The 15045-nt window shown below is 44.8% G+C and overlaps 1 protein-coding gene across 1 annotated transcript in view; it reads left to right on the top strand.

Annotated features, from left to right (window-relative positions):
- LOC308155972 (uncharacterized protein) overlaps positions 1–15045 on the top strand; it is a gene marked incomplete at its 5' end in the record, with an annotated part of 67945 nt that overhangs the window by 48986 nt on the left and 3914 nt on the right. The window contains 5 exons of the mRNA XM_080529336.1: positions 2027–2153; positions 2533–2660; positions 3396–3522; positions 5297–5455; positions 13825–13984. Of these exons, the coding sequence (XP_080385462.1) occupies positions 2027–2153; positions 2533–2660; positions 3396–3522; positions 5297–5455; positions 13825–13984 (701 nt within the window). The remainder of the gene's footprint in view (positions 1–2026; positions 2154–2532; positions 2661–3395; positions 3523–5296; positions 5456–13824; positions 13985–15045) is intronic.

Genomic DNA, 15045 nt, shown 5'->3' with positions numbered 1-15045 from the left:
ATCAAAATAAAAGTGCCCATGGTAGAGCTGTCAAAATAGAGCTTTCAAAATAAATGTACTAATACAGATAGAGATAAATACATAACTACCTTTGCGTCACTAAGTGACCGCGTATCTTCTGAGACATGCGTTCTGTCATCACTTTCAGTAGCGCCTTCACACACAGTGGCGCTGTGCACAAAGTACACTCTTGATCCGTATAGCTCTTGTTTTATTATATTGTGGTTTAGTAAATACTGCACTTGGAGTTACATTCAATGCATGATTTGTGCTATAGAACATAAATAAAGTTTGATTGATTGATTGATTGATATCAAATCAAATCACATTTTATTTCTATAGCGCATTTCTCACAAAAGTGACCCAATGCGCTTTACAGAGAGCAGCGAAAATTATCTTATTAAATGTAAGCGAGTAATTGTAAAAAAAACTTTCCTATCTACCAATAACTGAAGGCAACTATCTTTCCCATAGAGTGATTCGTTACCCTTAAATATAATCCCAATTAGATATTAATCCTCAGTTATTCTTCACAACTGACCAAACCTCTCACTCATTGCGCGGCAGATTCAGACTGTATCATTGTTATTTTCACACACGACAAACATGTGACATGTTCCAATTTTATTCTTTGAACAACATAGAATATACAATAGAATAGAAAACGTAAACAAAAACATCTATAAATATAAATACAAACGAGTGCAAATTGAGTGCAAGCAGGTAAAACAATTGTCCAAAGATATCACTGATCACATTCATTCTAATTCTAATTCACAACCTATGGCTAATAACTAAATAACAAAAACTGGCAGTAACAAAAAATGAGCATAAAAGCTATTAAAGGCTATTAAATAGTCCGTTAATCGAGGTTCTTCGCAAGAAACACGAGCATGTTCACCTTTTCAGGATTCAGCTGCGCTCGGAACGGACTTACAATTTTGCCTGCTGCGCTGAACACCCGCTCTGAAGGTGAACTTGTGACACACAGTGGCGCTGTGCACAAAGTACACTCTTGATCCGTATAGCTCTTGTTTTATTATATTGTGGTTTAGTAAATACTGCACTTGGAGTTACATTCAATGCATGATTTGTGCTATAGAACATAAATAAAGTTTGATTGATTGATATCAAATCAAATCACATTTTATTTCTATAGCGCATTTCTCACAAAAGTGACCCAATGCGCTTTACAGAGAGCAGCGAAAATGATGTTATTAAATGTAAGCGAGTAATTGTAAAAAACCTTTCCTATCTACCAATAACTGAAGGCAACTATCTTTCCCATAGAGTGATTCGTTCCCCTTAAATATAATCCCAATTAGATATTAATCCTCAGTTATTCTTCACAACTGACCAAACCTCTCACTCATTGTGCGGCAGATTCAGACTGTATCATTTTTATTTTCACACACGACAAACATGTGACATGTTCCAGTTGTATTCTTATTCTATTTTATTCTTCTAAAAAAAATTATATAATAATAATAATAATAATCCGGTTTCAGACGGTTTTGATAAAAAACCGTTTCTAATTTTAGAAACCCCGGTTTTCGGTTTAACCGAAAAACCGTCCATCCCTAGCGTCTGTACTGATACTATAATTATGCAGCGTCTGCTATGTGACAGCTAGAAAGTATGGATCTAAAAGACAGATTTTAAAATAACTTTCACCTTTTAGATTTATGAGAAACAACCTTCATTTGTTCTTACTAAGGTGAAGGAATACTCAAGCATAGGTACTGATGTGTAATGCCATGCTGTCATTGCTATACAGTATGAGGGTGAGAGTCATGTGTTCATCAGGGGAGGCTCACTGTAATGCATGGAATGGATGAGGAATGTTTGATAGCATTCTTCATTCCATGTTTGATAGCATTCCTCATTCCATGTTTGATACCATTCCTCATTCCATTCCATGTATTACCATGAGCCCGTCCTCTGATTTCTACCTCCACTAACCTCCACTGGTGTTGATGCTGTTATGAATGTGAAGATCTGCTCTGCTCTCCCTGCCCGGGTCTAGCTGGCTGCTCTTTGATGAGGAGGGTTGCTGTGGAAACCAGTATGTCCTGGGAGAGGGCCTTTATCCTGACCTCATTTCCTGTGGCTGTGTGGCCACTTCTGTCAAATCACTGAGGCCCATTCCCCCTGTGAGTGTACCGCAGTATTCCATGACCTCACCGCATGTGGAGCAAAGTTGAAATGTCTCACTACAAGCCAGGTCAGACACATGACCACACACATCAGTACAGAGTAACACTTATGTTATCAAAGATACATCAAGCCTGTTTCATGTTATATACATTATGGCAGAATCTAAATTCTGAATCCCAAGTCTCCATCCTTGTGTATGACAAACAGTGCACGACACGTACTGTATATACCTCATTGGGAACCGGCTGTAATTAAAAAAATAAAGAAAATGTACGTACAATGCTAGTTCAATCCAGGTAAATATGAACATTGATACTGTTACATCACAACGGCCCTCTCATCTAAAATGGCTGTCCCTTCCTGTCTGCACTGTAGAGTTTCTCCGACCCGTCCGTGAGCCTGTTCTCCCTGGACTCCTTCAAGGGCCTGGTGACCGTGGTGGTGACGACCAGGGAGGACATGGAGGACATGTTCACACAGTCACTCCTGGTGGCCGGTGGCCTGTGAGAGCCTTTCATGTCTCCTATGATGTCAGCGATGTGTTCATTCTCACAGCTGTCAGTAGGACCACACAGGGGCCATTGTGGAGGGAGAATCTCCGTAACCCCCCCCCACACCTCAACCCCCCGCCCCACCCACACCCCAACCCCCCCCCCCTCCTCCTCCTCCTCACAACCATCTGTATACCACCCGTTGATTGAGAATAAAGTAAAAATCATAGTCATTATAGTAGAACATGGTGTTGCTGGTGCCATCTCCACCCAGTCACCATTGACTTGGATGACATGCTGATGTGTCTTTGGCCTTTAGACCAGTTTCAGCCACAATTTCTTCTCAGTGATGCATGTTAGGTTAAAGGGATGAATCTTGAGAGTAGTTACATTTCGGCTGTGGCGCAAGAGGTAGAGCCGGCGTCCAATGATTGCAAGGTCGGCAAATCGGCGGTTCGAACCCCGGCTGGTCACATGTTGAGGTGTCCTTAGGCAAGACACTGAACCACAAATTGCAGGCCGGTGCCTTGCATGGTAGCTCGCCTCCATTGGTGTGTAAATGGGTGAATGATAGGCCATTGTAAAGCGCTTTGGAATAAGGCGCTGTATAAGTCAGTCCATTTAAACTTATATAGCTCGGTTTACCAAAGAAAATGTGGCCGGATGACCGCTTTGTTGTCGTGTGAATCCCGGATTGCCCCTTTAACGTGTGTTGTTGTTGTTGTTGTTGTTGTTTTGCTTTGCCAGGTGGGTGGTGTATGAATACAGTCACTATAAGGGTCGTCAGATGCTGCTCCAGCTGGGGGAGGAGGTTCTGCGGTGGGCGGACCACAGTGGCTGGGACACCATAGGCTCCCTAAGGCCCCTCAGTCAGGTACAGTCACACCCACAGACACCATAGGCTCCCTAAGGCTACTCAGTCAGGTACAGTCACACCTACAGACACCATCCAGGCAACCTACTCCGTTAGAGACATCTCAGCAACAGTTTCCAAAATGCAAATGCCACACTTTTCCCACTCAGACCTTTTACCTGCTTAACTGATGAATAAATAACGGAACTAAAGGAATAGCCCAGATCTGTCCATGAAACAGCTGTTGATTCAATTGGCCAATTACTTTTGGACCCTTGAAAAAGAGGGTGGCCACATAGCTGTAATTCCTAAACCCTTCCTCCAATTTGGATGTGAATACCCTCAAATTAAAGCTGAGAGTCTGCACTTTAAGCCCATATTATAGCCTATTATATAACTGTAACTTGAATACGTTTTGTTAAATAGCTAAAATAACAAACATTCTGTCAGAGTCCAAATATATATGGACCTAACTGTGTACCCCAGTGAGGGTGCCAGCCGGGGCTTAGTCGGGGCTGGTGTGTGACGACGGCCCGCGCTCTGACGGTTGGTTGACGGGAACAGGCTGACTGAGAGAACAGGCTGACTGAGAGAACAGGCTTGGTTTATATGGCTTACTCTCACGTTGATGTGACTGAAGCCTTCACTTCTCTTTACACATATATCCATGATGGAGCACAGGGGTCAGCTACCTATCCCATTGCCCTCTAGTCTACACAGTATGAACACAGTACTCTTTCATCTCTGTGGTGTTAAACAGACAGGGCTGGCAGCTTTGTCCTGGACAAAGGACAAAATGACAGGAGTGGTTGAGTAATTACATATTTGACAAGAGTATATGGTCGAAATGCATCAAATGTTATCGAAATGCATAGGTACAGTAATGCAGCCATACATGGACACTTAGGTAGGGGTAGTGATAAGGTGAGTTGTGAGCAAAGGCTCTACATGAATGAAATGAACAACACTCCAGTAACCTGCATATTAGAAGTTGTTGAACCTCCCTCAGTCACTGTGGTTATATTGTGCTGTGTATTGTGTTTATTGTATTGTGTTGTGTTGTGTTGTGCTGTGTTGTGTTTATTGTATTGTGTTGTGTTTATTGTGTTGTGTTGTCTATCCAGCCCAGGGTGTATGTTGTGTTTATTTGAATTGTGTTGTGTTTATTGTGTTGTGTTGTGTTTGTTGTATTGTTTTGTGTCGTCTATCCAGCCCAGGGTGTATGTTTATTGTGTTGTGTTGTATTGTGTCCAGCCCAGGGTGTATGTTTATTGTGTTGTGTTGTGTTGTGTCCAGCCCAGGGTGTATGTTTATTGTGTTGTGTTGTGTTGTGTCCAGTCCAGGGTGTATGTTTATTGTGTTGTGTTGTGTTGTGTTGTGTCCAGCCCAGGGTGTATGTTTATTGTGTTGTGTTGTGTCCAGCCCAGGGTGTATGTTTATTGTGTTGTGTTGTGTTGTGTCCAGCCCAGGGTGTATGTTTATTGTGTTGTGTTGTGTTGTGTCCAGGGTGTATGTTTATTGTGTTGTGTTGTGTTGTGTTGTGTCCAGCCCAGGGTGTATGTTTATTGTGTTGTGTTGTGTTGTGTCCAGCCCAGGGTGTATGTTTATTGTGTTGTGTTGTGTCCAGCCCAGGGTGTATGTTTATTGTGTTGTGTTGTGTTGTGTCCAGCCCAGGGTGTATGTTTATTGTGTTGTGTTGTGTCCAGCCCAGGGTGTATGTTTATTGTGTTGTGTTGTGTTGTGTCCAGCCCAGGGTGTATGTTTATTGTGTTGTGTTGTGATGTGTTGTGTCCAGCCCAGGGTGTATGTCCATTTGAAGAGGCGTGATCTTGACTCGGTGCTGACCGCGGAGCGTATCCATGACGACTCGTCCCCCGCCAGATTGTTCTTGTCACCCCTCTGCCGACTGGACACACAGTGCTGGGTCTTCACTGAGGGGCTGCTCCGCTGCAAGGTGTGTGTGTGTGTGTGTGTGTGTGTGTGTGTGTGTGTGTGTGTGTGTGTGTGTGTGCGCGTGTGCGCGTGTGTGTGCGTGTGCGTGTGCGTGTGTGCGTGTGTGCGTGTGTGCGTGTGTGCGTGTGTGAGTGTGTGAGTGTGTGCGTGTGTGCGTGTGTATGTGTGGAGGGCACAAAGTCAAATCTGAACACCATTCACAGTAAAGTGATTATATGAAACATTCAGGGCAAAATTTTATTTGTTGACCAAAAGTTCTGTATTCTGTATCTTTAACACTTAATGCAGAATATAAATAGAATAGAAACTCAGACATGAGTTTCCAGTTTCCTTCTGAAGCTGAAGTGTGCAGTCACAGTTCTCAGTTCCCTAGTCTGTCACGGCCTAGTCTGGAGGCTCCCCCCACGACTGCTCTAAATATAGAGCCTGGGGCTAGGCGGCTATCTTTATCTCTGTCTTTATCTGTCTTTATCTCTGTCTTTATCTGTCTTTTTCTGTCTTCAGTGGTGCAAACTTGTCACCTTTCGGCGAAATTCGCAGTTTTTACCTCAAAATAGGTGACCTACGTGAATCGTGTAGATCTGCAAAAAACATATTTGGGGGGGGGGGGGGGGGTCTACATCTCATCTCATCCAAGTCACATGATGCCCAAGCTAACATCTTCCTGTCTGCTAAACTCTGCTGCAGTGGAAATAAAAAGGTCTTAAGATGGAAGTAGAAACATAAGAAGTAATAAAATAAAATAAAATAACATTTATGAAGTTATTTCTATGTTGCGATAACTTCTCAACAGGATTTTACAGGGTTCGTTCAAACTATCGTAATTCTTGAACTATACTGTATGTGCAATCGAAAAAAATCCAACAGTTTCTGAAAGCAGAGAAGTTGCACTCTCTAGCCATTTAGGGTTATTACGGTAGTTCACCAAAAAAACAAATGCATTGACCTCAAAGTGTCATGGAGTGATTTGAAGAAGAAGGGGTAGTGGTAGTGGTGGTCTAGTGGATAGTGAGTTGGACTTGTGATCGGAAGGTTGTGAGTTCAAATCCCGCCTGAAACCACACCACTACTAGTGTGCCCTTGAGTAAGGCACTTTGCCCTCAGTTACTCCAGGGGGAATGTCCCTGTAATTCGTAATTGTAAGTCGCTTTGGATTAAAAGCGTCTGCTAAATGGCAAAATTAATTAATTAATTAATTAATGAATTGAAGAGAAGCAGTATTTTAGCTAGGGATGCTCCGATCTGGATTTTTGGGGCCGATACCGATCACCGATTTTTTTCCTCAAGATCAACCGATACCGATTTTTAAAAAAATACATAACTGTAGGCCTACTGACTGGATAGCCTACATATTTTTTGCTTTTTAGACAAAAAATTTGATCCATTAGGCACCAAGCAAACGCAGACCCATTTTTATGGCATAGTAAAAGTCTGGCCTATCACCCAGTTAGGGCCTGAAGCCCAAGTCAGTCGATATGGCTGTATAAAAGACATCATAACTGTTCAGTTATCTGTCTTCCCCAGGGATTTTTTTTTTTTAAAAAGATCGGTTTTTGCGATCGGCCATTTTTGCCGATCACCGATCGAGTCATTTGGAGTGAAATCGGCCGATTTAAATCGGTGGCCGATAAATCGGAGCATCCCTAATTTTAGCGGTGTTTTATACTTTAGTGAGTTTCTGTACATATATGTTTGTGATTGTGAAATGTCACGAAGACCATCTAAGCTAGGGTAACCAATCCACCTAAAAGTTTCATCGAGGACGACGATGTAAGTGAAGAAGGATTGATTTCTTCTTCTGAACCAGGGTATGGAGGTTAGTTCTAGCGAATTTACCTGATAGAACATCGACATGCTAGAAACACATAACTACACATAATTAGATGATCATTATAAGTATTTAGAGATCGTTAAACTGTTGTTTATTATATCGAGTGGGTACTTTACAACTTCAAGTTTCGTGTTATGAAAAAAACGAGTCGGCGAGTGGTTTGCCCTCGGCTGCGTTCGTAAATTCGCTCTGGAAATCTGATCAGCAGTCATGGAATGCCTCTTGTCCAATCAAATTACTTGGTCCCTTTATGACGTTGAGCCCAGTGTGCCCTCCAGTGCTCTCAGAGCGAATTTACGAACGCTGCCCGAGACTGTCTCGCGTCCCCCTTTACCTCGCTTCTACCCTGCTGCTACGCTGCTTCTATAACATCAGGATCAGACACAGGGCGAGACTTTCAAAATAAACATTTTTAATGGCTTCTGTGTGCTTTAGACTTGTGTAGAATCGATTTGATTATTTTTATTTTAAAAGTCAGACCGGAAAATGTATTATTGTCGTCAGACCCACTGCGTGGGAATACGACGCGTGCGGATGAGAGACAACGTATAAAACAAAACTTGCACTTATTGCTCGTGTGACATTGGTTAAGCTGCACTCAAAACCCCGATATTTTGCCACGTGAAATGATAAGACAAGAGGCCACGATACGATAATCGCCGTAGGAGGCGATTCGACTGTAGGGATGTGAAGTTAGAATTTCTTCAAACTTGCAGTGGTAGCAACGGTGTGTGTGTTTTAGTAAATATAGTGTGTGTGTGTGTGTGTGTGGCCCTCCTGTGAGAGGTGTGTGTGTGCCATATCTCAGTATGTAGGCTGTGCAGTGTAAGTGAGTGTAAGTAAGTGTGTGAGTTTATTCTGTTATTTATGCTATTATATCTAGTAATGTGTTGAGAAGCAATGGAAATGAATCAAGAAATTGATAGAGTAGGCTAACTTACATTATCATTGTTCTGTATGCAACAGAACAGATCACCCAGCATTGTTAATGAAAAGAATCAACGAATGTGAGTCTAATACCAATACTTGCTCAATAGGTCTTAAAATCTATTAAAAGTGGTCTTATAAAGGTCTTAAATGTAACTTGTTGAAACCTGCAGGAACCAGCATAATTATTTTGAGAACAGGTTGCTTACATTAATTATGAGGGTGTTAAGGTCAGGGCCATCGCTACTTACACGCGCATCATTGTTAGACCACTGTTAATGCTAGAGCTAACCATCTACGGGCAAAAAAGAAAGTGTCACCTTTTTGGACCATCGCCAGTTTGCACCCCTGTGTCTTTATCTGTCTTTATCTCTGTCTTTATCTGTCTTTATCTATGTCTTTATCTGTCTTTATCTGTCTTTATCTGTCTTTATCTCTGTCTATCTGAACTACCATGGGGAAAAGTGCTCCCATCACCACTAAGACTGTCAGAACCTGGCCAGAAGGGTCCGCTCCACTGCAGATCTGCCTAAATGACACCCCATGGCAGGAATATGAGCATGAGGACCTGGAACCGTACACGTCATCGGTTCTGAACCACATAGTGAACTGCACCGTGAACTCAGTCACCGTGGACAAACGGGTCCGGGTCCACCCCAACACGAAGCCATGGATGACTGGGAAGGTCCAAAAACTGATCAACGAGAGGGACAACGCCTTCTTCGCAGGGAAGAGCACACCGCTGTACAGCACCACCAGGGCTAACCTAAAGCGCGGAATCAAAGCGGCCAAGGCAGACCACAGAGAGAAGATTGAGGAATGCCTCCTGAGCAACGACTCCAGGCGGATGTGGCAGGGGGTTCAGCAGATGACAAACTTCAGAGCCAACAGGCTCACAGCCGCAGAGGACGACCCCCTGCTGGCGGGAAAGCTGAACACCTTCTACGCCCGGTTCGACGAGCGGCGAACGGAGGTAACCACAACACAAACACCACTCTCTCCAGCTCTCAGCAGCCTCACCCTCACAGAGCATGAAGTGAGACGCGTGCTGAAGGCGGTGGACCCCAGGAAAGCCTCGGGGCCGGATGGCGTCCTGGGACGGGTGCTGAGGGACTGCGCCGACCAGCTGGCCGGGGTTTTCACCAACATCTTCAACCAGTCCCTGTCCCAGGCCACCATCCCACCCTGCCTGAAAACCTCAACTATCATCCCAGTCCCGAAGAAAAGCACGGTGAGCTGCCTAAACGACTACCGCCCGGTGGCACTCACACCAATCATCATGAAGTGCTTCGAGAAACTAGTCCGGGCCCACATACTCACACGCCTCCCGCCCAACCTGGATCCATACCAGTTCGCCTACAGAGCCCACAGGTCCACAGAGGACGCCATCGCGACGACTCTCCACGCCACTCTATCCCACCTGGAGAGGGGAAACAGCTACGCGAGACTGCTCTTTGTGGACTTCAGCTCCGCCTTCAACACCATCCTTCCAGACAGGCTAGTGACCAAACTACTAGACCTGGGTCTATCACACTCTATATGTGCATGGATCAAGGACTTCCTGACCGACCGCCCCTAGAGGGTGCGGGTGGGCCTCCACAGCCCTCAGACTCAGCACTGGGTCCCCCCAGGGCTGCGTGCTAAGCCCCATCCTCTACAACCTCTACACCTACGACTTCACCCCCGTCCACCCCAGCAACTCCATCGTAAAGTTTGCAGACGACACCACCGTGGTGGGATGCATCTCGGGGGGGGACGAGGCGGCGTACAGGGATGAGGTAGAGCAACTGAGCAAGCTGTGCAAGGTTAACAACCTGCTGCTGAACAAGTCAAAGACCCAGGAAATCATCGTAGACTTCAGGAGGAAAAAGTCCGAGATCCAGCCCCTGCTCATCGACGGAGAGAGCGTGGAGAGAGTCTCAACCCTCCGATTCCTGGGGATGCACATGCGGGATGACCTGACCTGGAAGGACAACACAAAAGCCACCATCAAGAAGGCACAACAGCGGCTATACACCCTGAGAGTCCTCAGGAAGGAACACAGCAAGCAGGAGATACTGGTGACCTTCTACCGCGGCGCAGTGGAGAGCATCCTCACCTACGGCATCTGCAACTGGTTCTCCAGCTGCACAACAGCGGAGAGAAATGCGCTACAGAGAGTCGTGAGAACAGCACAGAAGATCACCGGCGCCCCCCTCCCCTCTCTGGAAGAGCTGTACAACACACGCTGTCTCAGGAAGGCCTCCAAGATCTCCAGGGACCCGACCCACCCTGGGTACGAACACTTTACCAGGCTGCCCTCGAAAATGCGGTTCAGGACCTTGGGCGCAAGGACAAACAGACTGAAGAACAGCTTCTACCACAGGGCCGTCCAGGCCCTGAACACAGCAAAGACCTAGGTTCTGGGCCCTGGACAGTCTGGACGGATTGATGGCAGCTGCTGGACTGAAAAAATCAGGTGTAGTGCTGAGGCACAAACATGTACATTTCAAGCCTGCAAACTGCGACACTTTAAATAAATGTGAAATAACACTACTGTGCAATATGACAACCCTAGTCGTCTATCTGTACAGTACAGTATAGTGGATAGTGTACATAGCCTTTATTTATGTAAACCAGCTCCTTCCCTTCTTGTGATTTTTTTTAAAAGTTTTTTTTTTTTTTCCCTTTCCTAACACCAGGGGAGCCACCCCTCCTAAATTTCGTTGTTTGGTACCTGTACTGTAGCAATGACAATAAAGACCATTCATTCATTCAAAAAGATTCATTCATATCTGTCTTTGGGCCAATCCCAATTCACCCCTAGCCCTTCGTTTTCACCCCTATGGCTTGATTTGCGCGTTCACGTTGAGGGGGAGGGCTGTCCCAATTCATATTTCATCGAGCCATGGCTTCATTTCGAGGGCTAACTATGACTTCGTTTCGAGCGATTCCAGGACCAGACTAGCTTCGAAGCCATAGGGGTACGCTACCCCTTGATTCCAGGATGCATTGCGAATCATCTACAGAAATGTTATGTCGCTCTATTCAATGCGGAAATGCGGAATAGTCATTTTACTTTCTCTGTAATTACTTATTAATAAAGATTAGAAAAATTATGATAACCATCTTATTATCTTAGTTTAATGTCATTACAATGCATTATAGACCTTTTATTTATAACAAGCATAACCACCCTCGGGAGCGGCCGTCCAATATGCTGCTCCCCGTGGGCCCCGGCCAAATCCGGGTCTGGCGAGACCGGGTTTCGATCCCAGTCCCCAGTAGGCAGCTTGCACCAGAGACTGATGCTTAGACCGCTGCGCCACCGCGGGGCGGTGGATGTGACATTTTTGATGGAGGGCAGTGAGCGGGAGACTCATCAAGGACATGTAGTTAATTAATGCAGTGGACAGCGGCTGTTTCTCCAGCGTTCCTGTCACTTCGGATATTGGAACGTCATAAAATTAAATATGTAAGTCATGCATTTTTCCATGTTTCCCATTGATGGTATATGACGCCGTAAATTTAACTAAAGTTCAGCCGCGAAGTTGTTGCACTGTTGTCCTAAATCAGTGCAGACTGGCAGGGTAGGAGCACAGGTTTCATACAGGTTAGAGCGCCGTTATTCTGTCATGGTCTGACAATGAAGCATTGTTCTTTTTTATTTTATGACTTGTTTGATCGATTGATAGCGTAAAAGTGAAGTTGTGAATGAGTCGCGAATGTCAATGCTTTTCTACGATATTCCTGATGACGTATTGTTAGAGCAAATTATTCAATAATGGCAGCCTGTTTCGTTTCAAGATGTATAAGAAAAGATATTTAATATTCTTCTGCAGAAGGAGGAAGTTTTCTTTTTTCTTTTTTCTTTTTCAGATTTTATCCCTTTTTCACCCAATTTGGTAGCCAATTGAACCCAACCTAGCATCCAATTATCCCCTGCCTATTGCATAGGATCCGCCGCACGACCCCGTGGCCGGCAGTCCCAGAAGAGGCCGCCAGGCAGACTAGCTGACTGGCTCCTCGAGCCCAGCACCGTTATTCCGGCACCCAGGGGGCGGTGTTGCGCGACGGATCCTTGTCCAGAAATACTCCTATACCGCCCTCGGAAGCGGCCGCCCAATATGCCGCTTCCCGTGTGCCTCGGCCATATCTGGATCTGGCGAGCCGGGATACGAACCCCGGCCCCGGTGGGCAGCATGCACTAGTGGCCAGTGCGTAGACCGCTACACCACCGCGGGGCTAGAAGGAGGAAGTTTTACAGGTTCGTCAGACGCATCTGAACGATTCAAAATTCCTCCCAAAAGTGACGATCATTCATTACATGTCAGTATTTATACAATTCAGGTTTCCACAGGTAAGGGGTCCGCCCTCGGGTGAGGTTTAGACCAATCATGAGCAAGGGGTGTGAGTTTGTACATGGATGAAGATGATTGGGATGAAGGTTAGGGGGGAATCGGCCCCCACTTTCTCCTAGGGACACAATGGTGAAAAAGGAACACAATAGCCACAAACTGGTTCAGTCTGGTCCCAGAGCACCGGGTCTGGGGAACACAAAAGCCCAAAACTGTTCCAGATGGTCTAGTCCGCTCCGGGAGAAAAGAGGGCAATCAGGTCTTTGTAATCATGTAAATGTGTCTGTTGTCTTAGCCAATGTCAAGCTTCAAGTAGAGAAACTGGTTCTATTGTGTGACAACAGGAAATCATCTTCTACGGCCCGCTGCAGACATTCAAACCAAGATGATGGAGTTTGAATCTTAAATGTGGCTTATTACATATAATAATTTTCTCTCACAGTATCAGTCTTGAAGGGTTGTCCCTCTTCCATGATTTCTCATGTGTGTTGATAATAAACGAAAAAAGATGCTTATAGCACACGCAACAGAAATAAACACAGCTGAAGAAGGCATTGCGAGATGTGAGAATTCGCCGGCAACATAACGCGTCACCCGTACCGCGTCTATTTAAACCACTGTTGATGACGTAGCCGCCGTGAAGGGCCGTCCCAATTCATAGGGGTAGATTTCAACCCCTATGGCTTGCGGCTCTGTTCGAAGGCCTTGGCTTCGAATCGAGTCACACTCGAAAACGAGCCATAGGGGTAGAAAAGGGAATCGGGATTGGCCCTTTATCTGTCTTTATCTCTGTCTTTATCTGTCTTTATCTCTGTCTTTATCTCTGTCTTTATCTGTGTCTATCTCTGTCTTTATCTGTCTATCTGTCTTTATCTCTGTCTTTATCTCTGTCGTTATCTCTGTCGTTATCTCTGTCTTTATATGTCTTTATCTGTCTTTATCTCTATCTTTATCTCTGTCTTTATCTCTGTCTTTATCTCTGTCTTTAGTCTACAATTGAAATACTAAGCAGTTGGAGGACTGGTTCTGAGAGTGGTGTGTGACTCACATTTAAAGGTGGTGCCTTGTACCGTCACTCTGAAAGTCATATTCCCCCATGGTATAAACATGTGAGTGTGAGTGTGAGTGTGAGTGTGAGTGTGAGTGTGTGTGTGTGTGTGTGTGTGTGTGTGTGTGTGTGTGTGTGTGTCTGTGTGTCTGTGTGAGTGTGTGACAGTCATTCTCAGTGGTCAGTGGTCATCCCACAGTGGCTCATGGGCGTTGTGTTCCCTGTAGGCCAACAAGGCGTGTCTGTCAGTGATCGGAGGGAAGGCCACAGCAGGCTGTCAGGTGGCCCTGTGGCCACGGCACGGTCGCACGAACCAGAGATGGAGTCTGAACCACAACGGAACCATCTCCACCCATCTGAACCGCAACCTTGTACTGGACTTCAAAGGTTAACACGTGAACCCCACACTCCCACACAACCTGGTCGTCTGGTATCTAGCCACAGCAGAGGCTTCTGGGCCAGTTCAGAGCTGATGAGAACAGACTGGTTGTGTTTTTTCTTGTGGAATGTAGTATAGTATAACACTCACCCTCCTACTTATGGGAAACGGCTGTGTTATCACAAAAAGGGTTTAAACAGAAGAACAACAAAGTGTCTTCAAGTATTGTAAATATAGGCATAATAGACAAAAAGGCAAGTCAGACCCCGTAACTTCAATGTAAATAATATCTGTATTCAAAAATAGGGTTTCAACCACACAATAAACAAGAAATGAAATTCAAAGGAATAATCAATTCACTTCACTCCTTCAATAATAATAATAAACTGAATTTCTCAATAATTATAAAGTAGGTGCTTCAAAATGATAACAGGAGTTTAGAATGTTTCTTTTTTTCAGTCAATTACTTAAACAAAAATAAATGTCCCAACCCAAGTCCAAAGTTCACTCCTTTAAAAAAAGTCCGTTCCTTGAATCCCCTGAGGCAAAAAGTATAATCCCACAATGTATAGTCAGTTCATTGAGAAAAACCGTCAGCGCTCTCAAACAAACACAAAATGGATTGGCTCACCCGATTGACGTGGTCCGTCCTCAGCGGCGCGGTAGGTTCAAAATATATATAATCCACAGGAAAAAGTAGGCACAGCGTGAGTGCCGCTCTCTTCTCCCAACACAATGCGTAAACACGGGAGTTTTACAGACCCTATCTTGGGTTCAGAACCAACAGCAAAACATGTATATCTGGTCGACCGGGACTGTCTAGAACAGTGGTTCTCAACCTTTTTTGGGCCAGCGCCCCCCTGTCCATTATCCAGGTCTCTTACCGCCCCCCATCAAAAAAAGTAGGCTTATTTTCTTCCCTGAATATTAATGTTGACTAATATTCTGTGTTACAGTATATCACAGAACAACAATAACACAGCAGCGATTTCACACATGTCCGGTGCAGAACAAACAGTAGGCTATAAAACTGTACATTACAACTAACATTGTTTGTTTTTTAAGTGTG

Source organism: Nansenia antarctica (genome assembly GCF_963989245.1).
Source record: "Nansenia antarctica genome assembly, chromosome: 4".
Classification (NCBI taxonomy): Eukaryota; Metazoa; Chordata; class Actinopteri; order Argentiniformes; family Microstomatidae; genus Nansenia; species Nansenia antarctica.
The sequence above is the reverse complement of the archived record's forward strand: the minus strand, read 5'-3'. Positions and strand labels throughout refer to the sequence as shown.